The sequence below is a fragment of the Seriola aureovittata genome, chromosome 17 (genome assembly GCF_021018895.1).
Source record: "Seriola aureovittata isolate HTS-2021-v1 ecotype China chromosome 17, ASM2101889v1, whole genome shotgun sequence".
Classification (NCBI taxonomy): domain Eukaryota; kingdom Metazoa; phylum Chordata; class Actinopteri; order Carangiformes; family Carangidae; genus Seriola; species Seriola aureovittata.
Window position 1 is genome coordinate 11,158,112 of NC_079380.1, and position 23,670 is coordinate 11,181,781.

General features: G+C 41.0%; 1 protein-coding gene across 2 annotated transcripts in view; it reads left to right on the forward strand.

Moving 5' to 3' along the window:
• Positions 1–23,670, forward strand: part of brd4 (bromodomain containing 4) — a 31,657-nt gene that overhangs the window by 4,135 nt on the left and 3,852 nt on the right. The window contains exons 1-17 of one of the 2 annotated variants that reach the window (XM_056400496.1): positions 3,559–4,205; positions 14,809–15,199; positions 16,085–16,222; positions 16,319–16,454; positions 16,569–16,900; positions 17,060–17,443; positions 17,549–17,677; positions 18,391–18,621; positions 18,714–18,943; positions 19,355–19,686; positions 19,839–19,934; positions 20,016–20,438; positions 21,327–22,145; positions 22,252–22,358; positions 22,446–22,596; positions 22,709–22,839; positions 22,923–23,128. In XM_056400496.1, the coding sequence (XP_056256471.1) occupies positions 4,108–4,205; positions 14,809–15,199; positions 16,085–16,222; positions 16,319–16,454; positions 16,569–16,900; positions 17,060–17,443; positions 17,549–17,677; positions 18,391–18,621; positions 18,714–18,943; positions 19,355–19,686; positions 19,839–19,934; positions 20,016–20,438; positions 21,327–22,145; positions 22,252–22,358; positions 22,446–22,596; positions 22,709–22,839; positions 22,923–23,128 (4,334 nt within the window). In that variant the 5' untranslated portion in view covers positions 3,559–4,107. Of the gene's footprint in view, positions 1–3,558; positions 4,206–14,808; positions 15,200–16,084; positions 16,223–16,318; positions 16,455–16,568; positions 16,901–17,059; positions 17,444–17,548; positions 17,678–18,390; positions 18,622–18,713; positions 18,944–19,354; positions 19,687–19,838; positions 19,935–20,015; positions 20,439–21,326; positions 22,146–22,251; positions 22,359–22,445; positions 22,597–22,708; positions 22,840–22,922; positions 23,129–23,670 lie in introns of those variants that run through there. The other variant, XM_056400497.1, reaches the window with a different exon arrangement.

Below are 23,670 nucleotides of genomic sequence, written 5' to 3' on the forward strand. Positions count from 1 at the left end.
GGACATAAATGTCCTGTGTGAATGCCTGTGTATCGGAGACGATTGATTGCAAACAACATTGGCATAGCATCGCCTTTTAAGTTGATATGGCAAACGTGTTAACAAGAAGTTGTACACATCCAGTATTGAAACAGCAACATAATCAATAATTTGGGGTTCATGTTCTGGCTAGCTGGTGAATGTAAGTTCAGTATTCACTCTCCTTTAGCTCTGTTTTTGGTCTCTGACAACTTCTGGAAATATTTGTCGCTTTTGCTGTCTGCCATTTGTTGCTGAGCAGGTTGTGTACAGTGGGTTTTTAGAGGTTTTTCAATGCTATGAGAGTAGTGAGAGTGACTAAAGCAGTAATGATGTGGGCAGGACTACTGAACATTGAGCTGAAACCACTATAAAGCTCCATAAAGCTGAGTGAAGCTGCAGATTTGGGTGATAACTTTATATGTTCATCATTACCAGTGTCGCATTGTTTTCACATTGTTATTTGATACATTGTTGTTATAAAAAAATATTTACTATAGCTCTATAGTATACTATAAAGTAAAATCCTTTATCACTTCAAAAATGCATAGATAATAAGTGTGAAGATACTTAAAGGGAAACCCCAGTGATTTAATACAGTACTGCACTTCCATAAAATTGGAGGATTTATAAGAGACAGATTAAAAGTCAATGATAAAAAATCGGAGCAATAGAAACCTGAACTTTTGGTCTGTATTATGGGTCAAACTTTTATTCATTAGAATCCCTTGTCCAAAATACAAACTTCTTTCAAATGTAAGCTTTTTGATCGAAATTCCGCTCAAGCCCAAACAGATCACTTTTTTTTTTTCATACGTACGAAAGTTCCCTCTAGAGCTAGAGAGGATATTATACAACTGATTTCAGAGGCTGAGTAGTGCAAACCGATCTTGATGCGAAAAATCCGTGGATCTGCTTAAAAATTGGTTCAATATATATTCCCTCATCCTGGATCGAGACAATTTGTCAATCTTTGCAGTGTGTTGCAATAGTGAAGGAAGGGCGTGAGAAATGCTTAAATTACGGTTACAGGGACAGAATGATTTTCTGGGTGTAAAAAGCAATATTTAATAACTACTGAAGTATTCTTTGTTAGATTCAGTTAATACTCGGATAACAAAAAGGCTTTGGTCATTATTTCTACTAAGTAGCTCTTTCACCACCCTTCTTCTTTCTGTTGTTTTTCCGGGTGCATAACTGAATGTACATAAGTGCACGATACACCATGTCAAGTTGGCAAATTGCCTGTTCCCTGTTTTCTCCACTCTGAGTCCCTGTAGATCCCGGCTGCTCTGGTGCTCTGATGATTAATGGAAGCGCCCTCAGACTTTCTCGCAGTCTCATCTCTGTGTGCGCCGCTGCCTCTTCCTCTGACCCAACCCCCAGTCTGAATGCTCTCTCCTTCGCCTTCCCCCTTCCTCACACTATCATCCCTCCCTCCCTCCCTCCCTCCCTCCCTCCTTCCCCGTGTCTGAATACGATCTCCCCCCACCCTTCCAATGACAGGGCCATCGGTTTGGCCGACTCTGAATTGCTGTAGGTCGGAGCTTTGTCACTCTGGCAGCTGCTGTATTGTCTCTGGGAATGGTGCATATGGCACGTGGACGGGAAGAGGGTCTGTGAGGACACCGTCAGTGTCTGGCTGCAGCACAGAGTAGCTGCTGTTTGTTTCATTTGGGAATACAGACATTGTGCATGTCTATTACCACTCACCTGACAAGTGTACATTGCACATGATGGGTGCTTTACATTCCTGACCTCTTGGGGTTTTGACACCTGACTAATTTTGAAACTGCATTGGTGTGTGCTTGCTAGCAGTTATGTGACATTTAAAATTGATTGAGAGGTGAGAGGTCAGTGGTTGTCTTGCCTGTGGTAGTACACATAATGTTGATTGGCTTAATAGACTGGTGGAGGCTAAAAAACAATATTCTATGGTTTGAGGAGTTATATGAAGTCATAAAATGTCAGTAATATCCACTCACCATTAAACAGTTGCTTCTCACTTGCCCTAGAATTTGCTCATATTCTCTCTTCCTGAGTATTGAACAAGAGGTTGAAAGTCTAGTGTTACTTTAACAAGGTTAAGCATTGTCAGGTAGGTTGTATAACTGATGTATAAAGAAACTCTCTATATGTCACATATGTCTCTGGAGATTGTATCTGGAATTATGATTTCTGCCTAGCAGCCATACTTGCATATGTTCCTTGATTCTACCATCATCACACAGAGAGATCTCTCATCTTTTGGCCCTTTTATATGCATTAGGCATGTATTATGAGGTAGCATTTACTAGCACTTCTGAATTTTGGTAATTATGGTACAGACGTGTTTTCACCTCTTCAACTAAGAACTTGATTTTTACTTTTGTGAATTTTTGTATCAGTCATATCTCTTGAATAAGATTTGACTGAACTAAACATATGTGGTCACAGTCATATACAAAGTTAAATTTGTCTAGCCAGTAATGCATCACAGATTAATGTTGGAAAAATAACCCAGTTCATCTCATTTAAAGAGTTTGGTACTTCCTGCCACCAGTGCAGTCACTGTACTGCCATGAACATAATTACTGGAGACTGCTCTGCTACAGGAAGGCACAGTGGGTGGTCTCACTGTTTTGAACTCATTCTGTCACACTCTCTGTTACTCTCTGTGATCATTTCAGTTTTCCTTCATGTTCCCAGCTGTTGACCGATACACTGCCCTGCATTATATCCAGATTATAATTTACCTGCTTTCTTGAGCTCTTCAGTGTCTAGTCTCTGCCTTCATGCAAATTGTTGGTGGCACAGTATACTTTATTAATTAGAAGAATTTACAGAGACTAATATTTTTACATGACTTCATGATTACAATATACAAGATTAATTGTTTTAGGAGTCACATAGCCACATACTGCCAATTTTATTTTACCTGGTGTGGGTTTCACGAAAAGGAGTTGTTTCAAAAAAGATTTTAGAAATATCTAGGATTTAGGGAAAAAAAGTATTTAGAATTTGTTGAATCACAGTGCTGCTACAGTCTGGTTTTCCAGTAGATTTGCCCTTTTCGATGAAGTGGTCACTTTGGTAACTCAGATGTGAGTTAGAGCTGCTGGTGTTTCTGGTTAGTTTTATAGATCTAGTCTAATATTGGATGTTTTCTCTTCAATACTTTGTAGAATAAAAAACATATTTTGTATTGGAGTAGTTCTGCCACAATATGAAATGTGAATGGTATATGAGTAGAGATGGAGTGCAGATAAGGGAGCCCTTAAATTTGTGGGGGAAGGCTTATACAAGATCACTCTAAGGGAAACGAGTGAGTGGGGGTGGGGCATGATGAAATGGACTAAGGAAAAGACAAGAAGGGGGTGGGGTGTTAAAGGTGTAACAGAGAGAGAGAGGAGAGAGCAAGGACCTCAAGCTATTGATGGGGAAAGAGGGGAGGGGTGGAACGAGCAAGCGCGTAGGAGAGAGGGAGGGAGGGAGGGAGGGGTGTGTGTGGGCTGAGGCACCGCTGAATGAGGAAGCAGCATAGCCATTTTTACTGTTGAGTAACTGCATGCTGGTCTGCCTGTCCTAGAGAGAGGGTGAGAGAGCGAGCTACAGGAATAAAGTGCTCCTCCTGGATCTTATCGAAGCTTTCTCCTCTCTCTCACCTTCTTCTCTCTTCCTTGTACACCGCTTGCTTCCTGCTTGTGTCTATTTAAGTTGGGGAGGCCCTGGAGAGGACACACAATGGAGCGAAGAGCCTGTGGCAACTGGGCCGTTGTACTGCTGAGAGGGGGATGGGGTAGAGAGAGGACCGGTTCACACAGCTAACACAGCCTGCTGGCTGAAGGCTTCCACAGCCTCCTCTCCCCGCCTGGACCCACTGTTTCCAAGCTGGGGCCTTTTTCCTGGAACAACCACCCTCAAATGCCGCTTGGACTACACTAAGGATTACTCACCGTGTTCTGTGGGATTTTAGTACACATACTGGAGCCTGAAGAATAAATCTCTCGTGTGTTTTGGATGAGAGAAAAGGAAAAACAAACTTCTGTGTAATTCTTTCGAGCCTTTTTTTGTCTTTTGGTTTCTGTTTCTGTTTAGTGGAGTTCATAAATGGATTACAAGATGCACGCCAAGTCAAACGATTTGCTGGATTTTCAAAAACTGGATGCCCTTCTGGAAAAAATTGCACATTCAGTCTCTGTGAAAAGGTAATGTTATCTGTTGAGATAGACTCTCCTACAAAGTATATATCATATGTATACAAAATATTATCAATTGAAATACCTGGTTAAAAAGCTGAGTACAAGACTAAATTAAAGACAGCCTGGAGTTATGGTTCTTAGGACTATCATGTGGTTAGCTCTATCCCTAGTTTTACATGGCCCAGCACAACAGTCCAGTTTAGAAGTACGTTTTCTGTGTTGTGTTGAGAATAGTATTGTTATCCAGATTTCAGCCAGAAGCCATGAACCTACCTCCTGGTGAGAGAGGGGGTGTGGGGGAAGGGGGACTAAAGAGGAAGAAGGGGGTTGTGTGTGTGGCAGTAGTAGAAATGTCTTCTGATTCCTGGTAGGGTTTGGCTTCCTTATCCTTACCAGCCGCGAAATTAACCTGAAAGAGCTGGCATGATTCTTGTCTTTTCCTGTTACAATGTGCCTGACTCATGGTTAGTCTTTTTGAGTCAGTTTGTGTGCTCATGCACTGAGTCATACAGTAAGTGCTTGTAATCAGCACTAGGGGAAACTTATTTAAGTTTGTAACCTTGCGATGAATTATTGTAAATAAGGAATCCTGTGAGATTTATAATTTCTGGTTTAAATACCCATGACACAGAAGTAAACAAAGACCCTACTTGTACTTCTCTTACATTTGTCGAGAGACACACTAAAGTAGCATAGGTCATGCGTGGTAAGAATCCAAAACTAGGATTTGGAACCGTCGAGAATAAAAATACAGTGCACTGGCCAAGAAGTGTTGGAGTGTTACCATAGAAACCATGGCAACATTTTCTTTCTTGAAGCAAAGTTTCAGAGGTAGTCGAATAAGATAGCAATTGACCAATCACACATGATACAAGGTAGCCAAAGTTAGAATAGTTAACTCTGCTACACACATAATGTGTCTTGTAATAGTATTGGTGTAAAACTTTTGCAGTACTTAGCCCCACACTTTACAATTTTGAGAGATGTGGAGAGCTTATTATGCTGAGTGTGTACGTCACCTTAATAATGTTATACTAATACTGATAAAATTAATGACTCTTTCACAGTTAAAAATTACACTATAAGTTGAATGGGACTTGGTGTCAGCAGACACATAATCGATTTTGAAGGGACTTGGCGTCAGCAAACTCAGTAGAAGACTTGCTAATTTTAAGCTTAACCATAACAGATTATCAGACACAATAGTGATGAATAATACATCATTGAAAGCTCATAAAATACATACATATACTGTTGTCATTAAAGCTTTATCGACACAGTTACTTATTACAACTGTTATTTTAGTTATGAGATGTATCAAATAATGCTGTCACAAAATTCCTGCTCCTGCTTGACTTGTCATTGTTCACAAAATGGATAGAACATTTTCATATGATAAATTATAATTCTAGACAGTTTACCAGTGTTACTGAAGAGCATAAGACCCAGGGCTTTGACACACTTGAGTGAACAGATGGCCTTCACACGCCACTGGATCATAGTTGAGGGTGGGTCTCTGATCATTGCCCATCATTTTTGGAGCTGGCACCGTTAGCACTAGTTATTATACATCATTTGAACAGTTGGCATGTTGAATCAACAGCGGCCTAGAAAATTAATGATTTCATTAATTTAGTGCAGTTTCTCGTTATTTTTCACCTGTACCATTTTTTTCCTTCTCCGATAAGTTAGAGGGGGCCACTGGCTAACAACAACACCAAAGCAAAACACAACTTTATACATCAGTGTTCCTGTTGTGGTGCATCCTCATCACAATACATTTGAAAATGAAAACGACCCCTTCTAGATGAGCGTTTTAGCGCCGTAGCAGAATTAATCTCCATTCATACTAGCATGCCTGAAAAAGGCATATCACATGACCATTAAGGTGCACTGGGCATGCATGGGCTGGTGTGAACAGGAAGTAGATTTTCTACTGTGCAGCTGGTTGCTTAATAACAGTAAATACTACAAATGTCCGGCAAGAGATTTCTTTGCTTGGATCGACAACAAGGTTAAACTGTTACCGAAAGTAACACACCAGAATAAGGCAGACACAGCAGACAGAATCATTTGCAGTGGTCTCAGTTTCTCCCTGTCCAGACTGAAATGCAACCCTAGAGTTTTCAAACTAAAACACGGTCAGCAGCATTTCCAAACGCCTCCATTTTAGGTGCTTGAAAACTCTTGACTACTATGGATACCAGGCGTAAACATAGCAAAAGTGATATGTTTTAAAACTCAAATGTATCAGTCTGGATGTAGTCTTAGAGCAGCTATCTGAAAACACATTGGTAATTGATGTCCCAGGGATGCACATCAAGTTGCATCTACTTTGTACAATGACAGTTCGTGTTTCCTTGATCGCTCAAGTTCCTAATGGTGATCAATCAATCATCTTTTAACCATATCTAGGGCTTATCTTTTATTTTTGTCCTCCCTTTTATAGTGTTTTTTTTACAGTCAGACCTGTTCTTGAAACTCAACTGAATAAGCCCAGAACCCAGTTGAATTAAAGCAAAAACACACTCACATTCCTCATCAACTAACCAATCTCACGGAAAAAACTGAAATAAAAACATGCATGCACAGAGACAAATGAGGTAGAGCATCAGTGTAATCAATACATTGCGGTGTATTGGCAGACAGCCTTTGAGGTGGAGCTGCTCCCTGGAGTAGGGTTGAAGGTGGTTTTATGAAAGCGTGAATAGGTGGTGAATAGGCAGAGGGTAGTGTTCTTGGCCTTGTCACTGTGGTCCAATTAATTATTTATTTCTTTGCTTTCAGGCAAAAACAGGCCATCATTTTAACACTTAGTGAGGGCCTCAAGTGGAATCTGCAGGACTACATTTTTGCTTGAAATTGACCCCCCCCCCATTCCCCCAACATACATGAATGATTAATAGTTTGCTTTCATGAGGGACACAGACATTTTGCTATTATGTATCCCTCTTCCATGTAGGATGTTCACTGTGAGGCTGCACACAGGACCAAATTTCCTGGTGTGAGATGTGCATCCCCCACCCCAGTAACCAGAGCTGCTTCCTCCCCAGAAAACATTCCACAGCAGTTTGCAGTGATGTATGTCCAGGTCAAAGGTCAACTGTTATTCCAGATCTGAGAGTGATGTAGGACATGCAGCAGCAGGAAGTGGACCTCCTGATTGACCTCTGTAGGGGGCTTCTGCAGACTTGATTAGTCTCACATGCCAACATTGCTCTTACACCAGAACAGCAGGTCATTCAGACCGGGTTATACTTATTTATCATATAGACCAGTCGAATGTGATGTCACAAGTGATGTCAACATCCAGGCTTACTCAAGCTTTAAATAAAAAATAGAAAATCACCCTCTCAAATCCAAACCTGCATTGCTATTTTCATTGTGATGTAATGTTAATGGAATTAGGGAAATATGTATGTGATTTTTTTTTTTTTTTTTTTTTTTTTTTAGCTTGAATGGGACCGTGTGTCTAATCTACTGAGATTTAAAGTTTATAGTACTAATTATCACTAATTGGCCAAAAGGCATCATGCCTGGTTTTTGTCTTGGATTTATCTACACAGTGTATCTGTTTTTGAAGCAATTACTGTTTCTGACATTACTACATGATAAATCAATTGAAGAAATGAGTAATAAAAATCCATGTCTGGTTTAATAACAGTTATATAATCAACTATCATCTTAAAAAAAGAGACTAACCGAATACGTTGGTTCTCATTCCAAATATTACTTTGTCAGTTGAATTACAAAGAACAACAAACATTACTTCAACTTTGTCCATGTTGTTTTTCTGTCTAGTCAGGTGCAAAAGACCAAGACATCACAAACCAGACCACTGTATTGTAATCATCAGTTGGACTAAAATCTCCTTTATCCTCAATAGTTGTTGAGATGCCATGAAAATGCAAACAAAAATGCACTGAAGGAGCTTTTAGCTCTTGAATGTGTTTGGATGCAAGGACCTAAATGACATTTATGACACAGACATGACATTTATGACATCTGTGCATTAAAATTGCAACATAAAGCGCCTACAGCCTGTGACAAACTGCATTAACTAGATTGGACAGAAAACAATAAAGCAAGCAGGGTACTGTATTAGTGAAAAAGTTTACTCCGGCTTTCATAAATCACCAGCAAAATAATGCAATGTACAGTTGTGTGGTCATACAAAAGTAAGAAGTCAACTGCCTGTTGCGTCTCACTCTGTTGATGACTTGTATTGTGGTTCAGTGAGGTATAACAATACTTGTTTTCATTAGGATTGAGACGGTAGGTAGTCACTCTGTCTTAGTAGGAAAAATTAATGAAAACTTTTTGCGTATCATTTCATGTGTAACATAAAAATGCAGATCTCAAACTTTGAGTTGGACCTGAGCTGTCATGTGTTTTTGTGCATGCATGAGAAAGAGAATACTGAAGAGCACAAGGCAGCAGGCCAAACTGCTATCAGTAGCACCACAAAATAGACTGCAGGGATGTCAGTGAGTAAGTTGTACATATATGCCTGCTACAAATACTACTACTACAGCCTGAAACCTACAAGAAGTGTCTTTGATGCTGCTTCATTTATTGTGTCTGTCACTGTATTCCCAGAGGTTTGTTTACACGTCGTTGTTGCAGTGCTGAAATGTCAGTGACTGTCAACGTAAGTGTGCTTGTCACTGATGTTAATGAGCTGTTGAGGACAATCTGGCAGTATTTGTGTGTGTGCTTATGATGAGGATTTGCTGCGCTCAGCAGTGGAGGCCAGCTGGAATAAGATCATACTGTAGCTACCATTTTTGGACTTTGTCCTTGTTAATACTATAGATGTTACTGTCTCATGCCCTTAGCCATATGGACTGTGCCTGCTGGTAAAATGCTGTCTTACCTCAGATAGGCATGTTCTTCTGTGTCCCCTCTAGGCTTTGAGTCAACATCTTCCCTCCAGCTTGAGTCATTAAGTCAGCATCGTTTGTACACAGCTATACAATGCTAATGGGTTGCAACTGGAAGATTACAATTTCCCACTGGAGACATCATATAAGATTCCAAGACAGCTCAGTAGTGATACTGAATAGAGGACTTTGAGGTCCTTTAATTTACATTCTGCAATGTCTGGGCATTACAAGTTTGTGTATGATTATTATCTTGACACCCAGCAGTATCTTTCTCATTCACATTTTAATTTTAACAAAAGGCTCTTTGTAGTTGACATATATTTTTATAAATGAAACTGACACACTCTTACTATGGTAGTCTATTCTGAGTAACCAGAAAAATAGAAACTGCAGTACAGTATGGTAGAATAGTTCTATGTTACAATATGAGGCTGTAAAGCATTATATCATTAAGGGTTTTTGTAATATTTCATTACATTTAACACATGGAAGAACAAAATATTAGAACCAACATACAAAATAATTCTGAGTAAAACCGAGCCCCATACGCAACAACGTGTGATGTGTTTGACACAATCCTCCCATAACCATAAAAATCCATTCAAATTTTCTGCAACTTGTTCCACAGTAGCCCTTCTGTGGAAATGATTTGTAGTGGGCTATCTTGCCCTCTTGCATCAGTGATGGGCCGATTTATGGTTTGTCTGTCCTCAGACTACTATTTGTATGTAACCCCTGCTGTCTGAGAGCACCATATAAGTATAAGATGCTCCCACCCAGTCCTCTGCCCATAATGATTTGACCATTGTCAGAGTTCCTCAGGTCTTGACACCTTCCTATTTCTCCTGCATCCAGTGCGTTGATTGCAAGAACTGACTGCTCATTTATTGTCTAATGTATCCCAGACCATGACATACTCCATTGTTATGAGAAAAAATAGGTTTGGTTTGCTTGATCTGTGAGTGGTCATAATGATTGTGTGCATGGGTATATGTTTATATGCTGTGAAGGGGTCAAGACATGCAGATGTGCATTGTCACCATCATCATTGAATTATGCAATGACAGCCTTAGTCTGAACAGTTTTGTCAAAACACAACTTCCTCGTATTCGCCTGGGTAACTACGTTGGTGTTTATCTGTGATTGCAAGCCTGTCATATTGGCTATGAGGGCAGATTATGTAAATTCATTTTCTGTCAGACTTCCTGATAACTACATTTTGTTATACTAGTTTGACTAGGTCATCTATTTTTGTGTGGCCTTACACTATACAAAATATCTCTATCTCCATTATGTTGGCCAAGGTCACTTTTTTTGCAATGCAATTTGTGGGTCACATTATTATTAAAAAAAAAAAAAATCAAAAATCAAAAACAGTTACTACAGAATGCCTACAAACCCACCTCAAGGAAGGAAGATGACTCAAGAAACTTTCCAATGTTTTAAAGGCCATGTATTTCTTGAGCTCTGCTTAGTCTAGGTGCCTGTACTGTCCCTCTAGATCCCATGGTTTACTTACAATTGCTATGAGGAGCCAAATGTTCCTGCAAGTGATGTGTGGTGAGTTGGCAAGAGCTTTTGGGTTTTCATATCTTTGACAGCCAGTGATCAGTTGTCAAAAATCTGACAATGAAGGCTGGTGGGAACAGCAGCTGCTGAAGCTGTCTATTGCAACCTCTTATGCACACCTGTACAGTATAGTGCAATCCAGTGCAACAGCATCTGTTAAAGTTGTCAGAGAGGTATTGATTCAGCTCTGGTAACTTTTTCCCATAACAGCTTGTGTTGACACACTTAAATTACTTACAGAAAATAGGGAACCTACAACATTCAAGTAAATTTTTATGTGTAATTTCTATGGTGCATATTAAAACACTACTTTATTAGTTCATAACTCAGTGAACACAATTTTTACAAAAATAACGGAATCAACCGCAGTGGCACACTTCAGTAGCTAGAGCTAACCGCATTTAAGCAAATCTTGCTGAAAATTTGTTTGCATTGTTCTTAAACCTGTCGTACAGATGGTCAGTCAGTTTATTTTTTCCTTATGGATGACAGTGGTGATGTGGGTTACATGTCATTTATTTCCTATAACTGTTTTCTCCATAATCCCACACATTGATTGATTAGGAAGACATGGAAGCTGGGTGACAGAGTTGGAAATATTTTCTTTTTATAGTTTTAAAACGGTGTGAGGGGTTTTCCATCTGACAGGAATGGCCAGTTATGGTGGAAGGCAATAGAATGAAGCTGGTGACACCGAAAGTCTTTAGACTAAGGCTGGTTAGTCAAACTTATTTTCAGTTGTTTAGAGTGCAGTGATTAGTCAATTGATTTTAGGTGATTGACAGAAAAATGAATAAACTACTTTGATAATCGATTAATTGTTTCAGTCATTCTGTTGCCCCAGGTTCTCAAGTGTGACAATTTGCTGTTTTTTCCTCATCATAACAGTATGACAGTAAATTAAATATCTTAAGGTTTTAGACTATTAACCAGGCAAGACAAGCAAATTGAAAACCTTACTGTGGCCTATGAGAAAATTTTCTATGTCTTTTTAACATTTCATATACTGAAGCATCAATGAGAAAACAATTATCAGATTAGTTACCTCTGCCAAGGAATCTATGTTTTCACTAATGTTGGTTTGTCAGCAATATTAAAAATACTGAACCAATTTTCACAGAACTTGGTGGAGGGATGGGGCATGGGCCAAATTTCAGGGCAGATCCACATCATTTACTATGAATTTGAGTTTTTTTCCTGTGAAGTCTGGTGTATCTTGTTTGACACTGACCTTGGCAGGGGTATATGCGCTACTGAGCGCATTTTCTATTTGATAATGAAAGTAATCTGTAGTTGCAGCCCTGCATTTGTTTTGTCTTGAAATATTAAAAGTATATTTTCAGCAATCTTACCCAGCTTTGATGTTTTGCTGTATTGAGCAAAATTAGCCATGTGCACACTCATTGTCTTGGGCCTAGACAATTTGTGCTTGTTTATTTTGGTCTTATTTGTCAAGTCTCTTTGCCTGAAGCTACACTTCAAGTAACATCTGTGTTACACTGGTACTGTTTCTTTTCATGTGTTGTCATTTAACATATTGGTCAGTTAGTCAGATTCTCCACTGCGTTTGAGTGCCTTGGGCAGGCCAAGGCAGCGATCATGTGGTGCACAAACCGCTTCTCTCCTCTCAGAAAGTGACTCAACAGGAATGTGATTAGTCACAGATCTATACAGTGGTGTGTGTTTATCTCCCTTTTGTGGGGGTGGATTTCAGTGTGTGAGACTGGAAGACTAACTTGTGTCTAATAGAGACTTGAATACACAACCTTATGATCTTTTTTTTTTTTTCCAGAACATTCTTGTTGTTCCTTAGTCTATTTTTAGTCAGTTATTTCTAGATTATTATTTGGCCTTATTGTTGTCTTAACAGCCTTTGTGTGTATCTTGAATGATGTATGATGTCCCTGACTGCCTGGGAGAGGACATTATGTAGGACTGAGCACTGCGTAGTGGAACACACAGTCCCTCAGCTGCCAGATGACGCTAACCCCCCTACCCCTCACCCTTGTCCGCCCACATCCCTAAACACTCCCAGGTCCTGAGACAAAATGGGAAGACAAAGATCCAGGAAAAGCACACACATGCTGGAGCCAAACCATAACCTAAACAACCTCTGAGCACTTCTGACTACAATGCAGATCTCTTAGGATGTCATTTTGAATGAGTTAACATTTATAGCTTTTGAATGAATTATCAGTAGTAAGATGATGTCAACTTTTATATCTGAAGTCATTATTAATTACATATGATTTTTTTATATATTTGGGAGCTACCATATTACATGTTGATAGTTTGTATTCAAAATAGAGATTAAACTGTAAAATGAAGGGAAAAACATGTCCGGTCTTCTGTTGTCTCCTTATACTTTTAAGTGTAATTTCTCATTCTAGCACCCAGTAGCACACAAAGCTCCACATATTGTCAGCTCTTCTTTTTTTTTTTAATTAAAACGTGCATCAAGTTGAGAGGAAGTTTTGGGAATTGGGGACACTATAACATAATCTAAGACTGTTGTATCTTAACTAAGCCTTAAAGTAAAGCTGTACAGTGAATGGAATCTTGTATCTATCTGTCTTCATTTTGAGGTGTGACTGTTGGTGCGGACAAAACAAGATATTTACTGATGCCACCTCGACTTTGGGCAAATGTGGTCAACATTTTGACCAAACGGTCAGCTAAATGAACAGTAAATTAATTAATAATTGAAATAATCATTTGCAGTGCTAGTTGTTGTTTACATGACAGCTATTGCTACCATGATTGTATTGAGTCAGGAACATTTTTTCTCCTTATGTGCATTAGATCCTTGATTCCTTGCTGGGCAAAAAACAGACAAGGGAGAGGTGATAACTCTGCCAGGTTCATTATTTTCTTTATCAGGATACTTTATTCTATATTACCACACTTATGGAAAGGGGAATGTTTGAAAAGATCTAGTTCATATCATGTGTTGTCTGACCACGTCAGAAAGCAAAACTCCTTTATAGGATGGCTGCTCTGAACAGCCACACTCAAAAGCAGGGTAAAAAACTGACCCTTACAGAAAGAAGTGAGACACGATGAATCATTTAAATAACGGTGCGCACTTTTGGACAGTCTCCTCTGGAAGGCATTCATAGTGTTGCTTTCGGTTGTACGCGAAACGAGCCAGAAGTAGCTTTGTGAAAGAATGATTAAAAAAAAGAGCTTGAGAGAGTAGTTTGCTTACTTTTTCACCAATTCACACCTGACCATTTGGTGTGCGAAGTGGGTGTTAAGGTCGGATTGTTAAATAAATATTCGGAATTCTGGGTCCCCCAAATCAAATGTCGGAAAGATATGGGGAGAGGAGGTTTCAAATGTTGTTTGACCATGATCCAACAAGCTCTTCAGTTGGAACATATCTGCGCCCTTATTCCATGGCCACCAAAATGAGAAACTGCTCAGATGTCAGTTAGTAATGTAGCACGAAGCAGAATTACTTTCACTATGGTTAATTGCAGTTGAAATACCTTGTTAACTGATTTACAATAGTGATAAATTAATCAAAACTGCATTTGAGTATTACGTTAATAAGAATTTAATTGATAGCCAGCCCATCAGAAATTATGGCAATGGCATAAACTGTAATTTTCAACATGTCTTGTGTTCTTAGGTTTGATAATTGATGCAAGATTAAGCCTATCATTGTCATGACCTAGTGTGAAATTTTTCTTACTGAGAAGCCTTGTACTGAACTTGGAGATATAATGTAAACAGGAAGCATTAAACATAACTGAGACTGTGTTTGGAGGTGTAAGGATATGCTGAATATCTTGGTATCACAATGTTATCATGTAGTTTGTAGACACAGTGGTCTCCTCTTCAACTCGGGACAATTGAGCATATTTAACCACACTGTCCACCCACTAGAGCGACATAGACAGTATCCTGCAATGGACGCTCTACTGTAAGAGAAAAGCACTACATTCTACAGTGAAACAGTGGTAAATGACTATTATGCTGCTACATTTTGCTGTGCATTTGCAACAAGCAAGGTATTAGAGGTCTACAATGCAATTGTTAATGATTACAATAAAATATTGTTAATGATTTTGTTACTGTCAAAATGATGTGAAATCTTACGGACGACTGTTTAGAGACCTGCTAATGACGGTATCCTCTTTTCTCTCCAGAGAGTCCAGCGAGGAGTGCAATGGGATCAGCGGTGCTCTGTCAGTGGAGTCTGTGCCGGGGCCAAGACTGAACTGGTGTCCTGCCAACACCACTACCCCTGCCCCTGCTCCAGCTCCAGCTCCCGCTCCGGGGCCCGAGCCCATGCCCAACCCTGTAAGAATGGGTGACGGCCTGGACACTGCGCAGATGTCGGGCAGCAGCAGCAGCAGCCAGGGGCAGGCCCAGTCGTCGGGCAACCCCGTACCCCCAGAGTGCATCAATCCCGACAGGCCAAAGCGCCAGACCAATCAGCTGCAGTATCTGCTCAAGGTGGTGGTGAAGGCCCTGTGGAAACACCAGTTTGCCTGGCCCTTTCATGCACCAGTGGATGCAGTCAAACTTAACCTGCCTGTGAGTACTAGCTTTGTCCCTGTGTGCATGATGCCTCACGCCTCAAAACGCAGTGGACATCACATACAAATTGTTCTCTAGATCTACACATTCCAGCTGTACATCTGTGATGGTTGTTGTATGTTGATTTACATTTACTGCTGTTTGCCATCCAACTCTCTCCTTTATTGTACGTGCGCATACAGTGTTTGAGATGTCAGGGTTCCTTTTTGTTCGTAAGTGTAGCAGTGATTCATTTGAATGTATCTATTATTTCATTGAGGCTGAGTTGAGTGTTTTAATTTCAGCGTGCTCATTGATATGCCTCTGTTTGTGCCAGAAAATATTTGAAGCTTATTGATAAAAAAAAAAAAAAATTTAAGCGGAGGGAGTGTGCAAAACTTCCTTTGTAATTACGTTGTGCTCTGCTTAGTCAGTCGAGTCAATTTCATTTATATAACTCAATATCACATCACTCAGACACAACATTTTGTACAGCATACAACACCCTCTATCCTCAGATCCCCCGAAAAACTGTAAATTGGGGGAAAAAGAATCCCTTAAAACACCTTTGTCATACATCTTTATTTTTGAGATGTCTTTGTTGGCAAGGACATCAGTTGATTTCAAGATATCACTGACACCATTAAGATTTATTTTGATAGAAATGTTTACAGATAGTATGAATTATAGAAAGTTTTCAAATCCAAAATAAGTCACTTACTTTGGTTAATTATAAAATTAATGCAATTTACAATTTCTTCAGAAATTAAGCAATAAGAGAATGGGGAATGTTTTGACTTCTAAGCTAGCTTCAAATTAGCTTAGTCAAGCCAGTAGAGAATGTCACATCGTTGAAGATTTTCTGTCTTGCATTGTTGACATACTTGTATGCAACCTTTTCAGGACTACTACACAATAATCAAAATTCCTATGGACATGGGAACAATCAAGAAAAGGCTTGAGAACAGTTACTACTGGAATGCCCAAGAATGTATTCAAGACTTCAACACGATGTTTACCAACTGCTACATATACAACAAGGTAACATAGTTGTACACTGGAGCCATTATTACCATAAAGTGTCAAACATTCTGATATGCCGTCACTTTTGCTAAGAGTGTTTGTCTCCCCCTGCAGCCTGGAGATGACATAGTCTTAATGGCTGAGGCTCTGGAGAAGGTTTTCCTCCAAAAGGTCACAGAAATGCCTCAGGATGAAACTGAGATTGTTGTCATGACAGGGAAAGGACGTGGACGGGGCAGGAGAGAGGGAGGTATGTGATTTTTTTATTTTTATTTTCCCCCTTAATGCTGTTATATTTAGTCAACACACATTCTTGTATCTGTCCTTTGTCAGATAAGATAATTATTTATATTCTCTCATCAAGGTCTGAACTTGAAACCAGGGCCCATCATTGATTCTTCGTCCACGACTCCGCAAACTCGTGGTCTGTCCAACCTCTCAGCAGCGCCGCAGACCAGAGGACCAGTGCAGGGCCCGCCTTCACTACCTCCCCAGCCTTTGATGCAGGCCCACGTGCCCCCAACGTTACCTAGCCATGCGCCACAGCTTGGAGCTCCCTACTCCCTGGGCCAATCAGACTGCGCTCCTCAAATTCCCATCATGACTTCTGTGCCTCCCCCTGCTCAGACACCCCTTCCCCCAGCATCCATCCAGAGCACTGCCCCCATGCTGCAGAATCCTATAACCATGACCAAAGTGAGTGTGACTGACACAGGGAAATATGCTTGGGCAAGTGGTCTCATTTTTGACAATGCTTTGGGACAGGTGTGGTTATGTTCTGGCATCACTCTAATCGTTTATTTCCTTGTCTTTTTGCCCCATGTCTGTGCTTTCTTTATGTTCACTGCTATCTAGCAAAGAAAGAGCCAGAAAAGGAAAGCAGACACTACAACGCCCACAGCAAATGACCAACTCAGTGAATCTTCGCCAGCAGAGTCCAAATCTGGGAAGACACTACCCAGACGAGAGAGTACCAGACCTACGAAACAGATGAAGAAGGAAGCTCCAGACTCTCAGCATCACATAGGCATGGGGATTGGACTCAGCGCACCAAGTGGAGGTCATAGCCCCAAACCACAAGATCAGCTGGGATATTGTGCTAGTCTGGTTAGGGAGATGCTGTCTAAGAAGCATGCTGCTTACGCCTGGCCGTTCCACAAACCTGTCGATGTGGATGCACTGGGACTACACGATTATCACGATATCATCAAACATCCCATGGACCTCAGCACCATCAAGGTGTGTTGAAGACACAAGGCATAGTTGATCAAGGGTACCATAAGTTATTTAAGAGAGTGGACTTGTGGCATGGCAAGTAATTAATATCCTTGATGTGTTTAATAGGCCAAGCTGGAGAACAGGCAATACCGTGAACCCCAGGAGTTTGCTGCTGATGTACGATTAATGTTTTCCAACTGCTACAAATATAATCCACCAGACCATGAAGTGGTAGCTATGGCACGAAAATTACAGGTAAATATAGTCTAACACGTAAACAATGTTACTTTGGTAAAATTAAATTCATTTAGAGTTTTATTAATCTTAAAGCAACTAGCTGATCTTCACTTTAAGAAAAGATTGGCCAATTGCTGGTGCTGTTTTAGTTTACATTTGAAAGAAAAATCAATTTTAGATTGTGTGTTGTCAAAAGCATTAGTATTTTCCACAGATTATTCTCAGTACCACACAAAAAACACTGAGCCAGGATGCTGCCTCAATGCTCAGTCTATTATCTAGCTTAATTTACTCAGACCCTGAACAACATGTATTTGATTTTTTTTGTGTGTTTTTGTTGAACAATAAAACTACTCAACCAGAGGTTTGTTCTATTTGTTTTCACCGCACTAGTCTATCATATCCTTCAAATTTCTGTCTTAACGTTTACTGTTCAGTTCTATTATATTTGTCCCTCAAGGGCCGATTCAAGGCAGCGAGTCGGCAAACAAAGCACACATAGACAACTCACCTACAAACAAAAACAATCATAGTTATTAAAAAGAGTTAAAATACACAAGGATCGATAATAGTGGCCAGTACAAATCTGACCAAAAAAGTCCAATACAGAAAGGCACACACTGGGTCAAAAAAAAAGAGCATTCAAGTCAAAAGTTGTGGTGTTTTGAGTCTATACCTCCAAACATACACATACATTTAGCTTAATTTGTTTGTGTCTTTTCATTTTGTAGGATGTCTTTGAGATGCGATTTGCCAAGATGCCAGATGAACCTGAGAGCAAGCCTCTGGTTTCTGCCCCAGCCCCTACACTTCACCATCCTGCCCCTGTTAAGCCCCAGCCTCCTTTGGCCCATGTCGCCTCATCTTCAGACAGTTCCAGTGACTCATCCTCTGAGTCTGAGTCTTCCACAGATGACTCTGAAGAGGAGAGAGCCCAGAGGTTGGCAGAGCTCCAGGAACAGGTCAGTGATCAGAGAAGGTTCAGAATGGCTGCAAATTAGTTGTTCCGCCCTTGTTACCCTTTGTTGAGGACTGGTCTCTTCTCTTGATACAGTTGAAGGCTGTTCACGAGCAGCTGGCCGCCCTGTCTCAACCACAAGCCAGCAAACCAAAGAGAAAAGAGAAGGAAAAGAAAGAGAAGAAAAAAGATAAGCATAAGAAGAAAGGAAGCATGGCTGGCCTAGTAGATGAAATCCAGGATGCTACACCTGTTCCACAGCTCTCCAAGAAGACCAAGAACAGTAACAATAGTAACAAAGAGCTTATTCCCAAGAAGAAACCCAGGTGGGTATTAAACTTTGTCCATGTCAAGCTGTTGGTTGAGCTCCTTGATATTAGATCTTTGTTTTTTTTAGCTACCAGCTTGGCATTGCACAATGTGGTATTAGACTTACTCAGTTCTATATGCCCCATATTGTTATGCTCTTTCTGTGTAACTGGTCACAATTGAGAGGATCATCTGAGGACATGTTTTAAATTTGTGTTTTTCTTTTAAATAAGTATGACTGTTAAAAGATTGATCATTGTTAAGAAACTGACTGGTATCTTTTAGGTAATCTTTATCATGTCTTCTTTGTGTGTGTTATTGTTTAAATGAGCCTGTTTGTAGTTGTAAATCACAGCTTGAGCTGCATTTGTAGAAAGACTTCTCAGTATTACATATTGGTAAACTATACGTGTGTTTTGCCTCTGTAGTAAAAAGGAGGGGATGAAAAGCAACCATCCCTCCAACATGCAGCCAGTTCCCAGCCTGGAAGATGACCTGGGGGCAGCTGGGTCATCAGCTACAGGGGAAAAGTGCAAGCCTATGACATACGAGGAGAAGAGGCAGTTAAGCTTGGACATCAACAAGCTTCCTGGTGACAAGCTTGGTCGTGTAGTGCATATTATCCAGTCCAGAGAGCCCTCACTCAAAAACTCAAACCCTGATGAGATTGAGATTGACTTTGAGACACTAAAGCCTTCTACTCTACGCGAGCTGGAAAGATATGTGTCTTCCTGCCTCCGCAAGAAGAAAAAAGTTCCAGGTGAGCCACTGTAGGAAAACAGTTTGGAAACTGGTGACTCTCTGTGTGTGATTGTCGTGTTTACTTTGAAGTATGAAATTACTATGGGTAATTAATTTCACATTTGCTGCTTTATTCTGGAAAAGCTTGAACACGTGGTTGTCTTTTTGTAGTTGAGAAGACTGTGGAGTCCTTGGCTACCTCCAAAAAGACTGGATCTTCTTCAGAGAGCAGTGGCTCCAGCTCAGACAGTGAAACTGAGGCGACAGGTATCTTAGTGTATTTACCACTCAAATGCCCCAGTCAAAAACACCAAATGAAGTGTCTAATCTTTATTTCACTTTTGTCAGGAATTATAAAACAGCAGAAGAAGAAGGGCCAGTCTGTGAAGGAGGGGAAGAAGACACATCCTCACACTCAGAGCGGCCCTGTTCAGCCTGGGCTTAATTCCCAACCTGCAGGCCTTCAGTCCAGCAGTCAGATGAAGCACCATCAGCAGCAGCAGCAGCAGCAGCAGCAGCAGCAGCAGCAGCAGCAGCAGCAGCCATCTCCTGCAGGCTTCATGGCTCCTCCTGTAGCTGCTCTCGAGTCTTCCCAGTTACTGGAGACTAGCTTTGAGTCCCTGCCGCCTTTCGGTCAACCCCTCATGCATCTGTCCCACCACACAGGCAACTCCTCCTCACCGCCACCTCCACACCTCAATGCTCATTCTGGGCCGGCGTCACCAGAGACCCACCCCTTCCTCAACCAGCATCCCGTCCTCCCATCTCCAGGTAAGGCTGTATGCAGTCTGCTGCACTTATGACAGGTACAGAAGTAATAGCTACTTGTTTCTGCAAGTGTAACTGTAGTCCCAGGAACAATAATGGCTCCCACAAAGTCAACAATGCTGTTGTCAAAATTGGCACATGCTTTTTCTGCATTAATACTGCAGTACATTTTAGCTTTCATTTAACCTACAATAAGCTAGTTTCCTTTAACCTGTCCTTTATAAAAAACTAAACACTTATTACATACATACACCATTAAACATTTAATAAGACTGGTCTGTTGAGCACAGCCATTCCATTTTATTTTAATGTTTTATTTTAACTCGCCATTCTTTGCTGTTCAGAAAATATATGAATAAGCAGTAATGTCTCCTGCAGTATTTATCTGTAATACACTCATTGCTCAGATGAGACTGTGTTCCAGTAGGGGTCATGTTCCTTAAATTAATCAATCAATCAATTAAGCTTTATATGTAAAGCACTTTTCATACAAACAATGTAACAATTTAAGTTCTTTACGGAATAAAAGCAATAAAAATAATACCTCCATCCATGCAATGAGCAATAAATTACTATTATAAATAAAAGTTTAAGTGAGTAAATTAAATAATACAGTAACGGAAGACATGCTATTGTAAATCTGCAAAAGGCAGAAAAACAAAGATAAAGATAAAATAATAAAATACTAAAAGAGATGAGATGTGTTGAAGTGAGTAAAACCAGAAAGAAAAGGTAAGATTTAAAAGAACAAAAATAGAATTGGGTTTTACCAGTTAATACACTTATAAATTATTATTATTTTTGTTTTTTGGAGTAAACTCTGTCAAGGATCACAATATATTAATGATGCATTTTGTTTCTTCCTCCTTTGTTTGTAATGTGCAACCTTAGCCTTGCACAGTTCCATGCCTCAGCAGCCTTCTCGACCCAGTCATAAGGCAGCGCCTCTTCATCCTAAACCCCCTCAACAGCAACCAGCCCCTCCTCAGCAGCAGCCAACCCTGCAGCAGCAGCAGCAGCAGCAACAACAGCATCAACAGCAGCAGCAACTGCAGCCTCAGTCAGCAGCACCACCACAGCATCAGCTCCCTTCTCAGATCCTCCACCCTCCTCAGCCTCTGCACCAGCGGCCCATGTCCCCCCCAACGCTCACACCCCAGGGCTTGCTGTCTTCCCAGCCTCCCCAGATGCTGCTAGAGGATGATGAAGAGCCAGGGTCGACAACACCTATGAACCAAGTACAGTTATACCTACAGCAGTTCCAGCAAGCCCGTCAGCCCCAGCAGTCCATGCAGTCGCTCCAGGCGCAGGCTCGTCAGCAGCAGCAGCAGCAGCAGCAGCAGCAACAACAACAACAAGGACCGCCTTCTCTTCTGCAGTCTGTCCAGGGACAAGCCCAACTCTCTTCTCAGACCACGCTGCCTACTCCCCAGCTGCCTGTTCAGTCCCAGGCTCAGCCAGCCCCATCACTTCAGGCCCCACCCCAACAGATGCCTCTACACCAGGCCCGCCACATGCAGCATACTCAGCAGCAGCAACAGCAGGCACAACAGCAGCAACTGAACTACCAGCAGGGTCCTGGACTAGCTGGTCAGTCCCAGGGATCACAACACAAAGTATCCATGCCCACCAACAAAGCACAACAGATCATCCAGCAGCAGCAAGAACAGCCCTCCCCTCGCCCGACCAAGGCTGACCCTTACAACACAGGTGAGTCACAAACATTTAATTTGTAACTGATGATAGAAGCAAAAACTGTTGCAGTACAAATGAATGACATTGACTGAAGTTCAATGCCCCTCCCTTCTGCTGACAGGTCACATGAGGGACAACCCATCCCCTCTCATGATGCATTCCCCACAACTTCCCCAGTATCCACCTGTGTCTCACCAGTCTCCACCTCACAACATGCAGCCCAAAAAGGTGAGGAACCTTCACTGGTCGGACAAAGTATTTTTGGTGGGTTTAGTGCAGAACTAACATTGGGTTTTCCATTGTCTTGCCAAGCAGCAGAGGGCCCCTGTGAGCCAAGGTGGGTTAAAGGAAGAGAAACTTCCTCCATCACCAGTGATGAGAGGAGAGCCATTTAATCCTGCAATGAGACCAGACCATCACAAACATCCTGACAACAAGCCTTCTCAACCAGGCCACAGCCAACAGAGTGCGTACCAAGACTTCATATGTTTCCTCTCACTTTCTGCATTTAAAACATGAATGAAGAAGAAGCTGCACAAGATACTGACACCATTCTTGTGTGTACTTGTATTAAGCAGATGTGAAGTCCATGGACAGCTCGCGACCGGTCATTCGCTCTTCTGAGCCCAGTGTGCCGCCTTCCTCTCTGCAAGAGAAAGATAAGTTCAAGCAGGAGTCCAAGGTGCCCATTGCCCCCAAAAAAGTACAGGTGTGTGTAAGAGACACTACAAAATTATTTCATTCACCTCATTCAGTTCTTTGTGTGTGAACTTCCTGTCTGTGTTTTGTCAGGATGTGAAACTAAAGAATATGGGCTCATGGGCCAGCCTGGCACAGAAGTCCACATCTACGCCCTTATCTGCAGTGAAATCATCGAGTGACAGTTTTGAGCAGTTCCGCCGTGCTGCCCGGGAGAAAGAGGAGAGGGAGAAAGCCCTGAAGGCCCAAGCTGAGCAGGCAGAAAAAGACCGGCTACGCAGAGAGCAGGACAAACTACGGTAAGGTTGTCAGGAAGGAATACACAGATGTCTGCAATTTTTATCTCATGAGGGACTGTTGTGTTTTGAGCAGATATACCTATCATTCATTCGTTTTATATTTGATTCACACAACTACAATATGAAAATAAGAGAAAATGTATAAAAGAGCAAGCTGACTCGCTGTGCAGTTTTGAAAATGTGAAACTATTGACTATTGGCTTACCTGTCATTTGAACTGATAGAAATTGATACTCACCATTGTTGGTCATTAGAAATATTAAATCATGTGAGGTTTACAGACTTTGATGCCTCTCTGTTGCAGTCATATATTTACAGATTGAGCACATCTTCAAAGAGTCTCAACTGCCCAAAGAAATCAACAATGTAGAGCTTTAAGTAATGTATGAAGTATAGTAATACATTTGTGTTTGGGAAGGCTGTGTGATGTTAAATAAGACACAAGAAGCCTTGGACCATAAGGTGATGTCATATGCCCCCTAGTGGCCATATCGTAGGATCACAACAGCCACTGAGAATCGTTTGTAACTAATGACAACAGG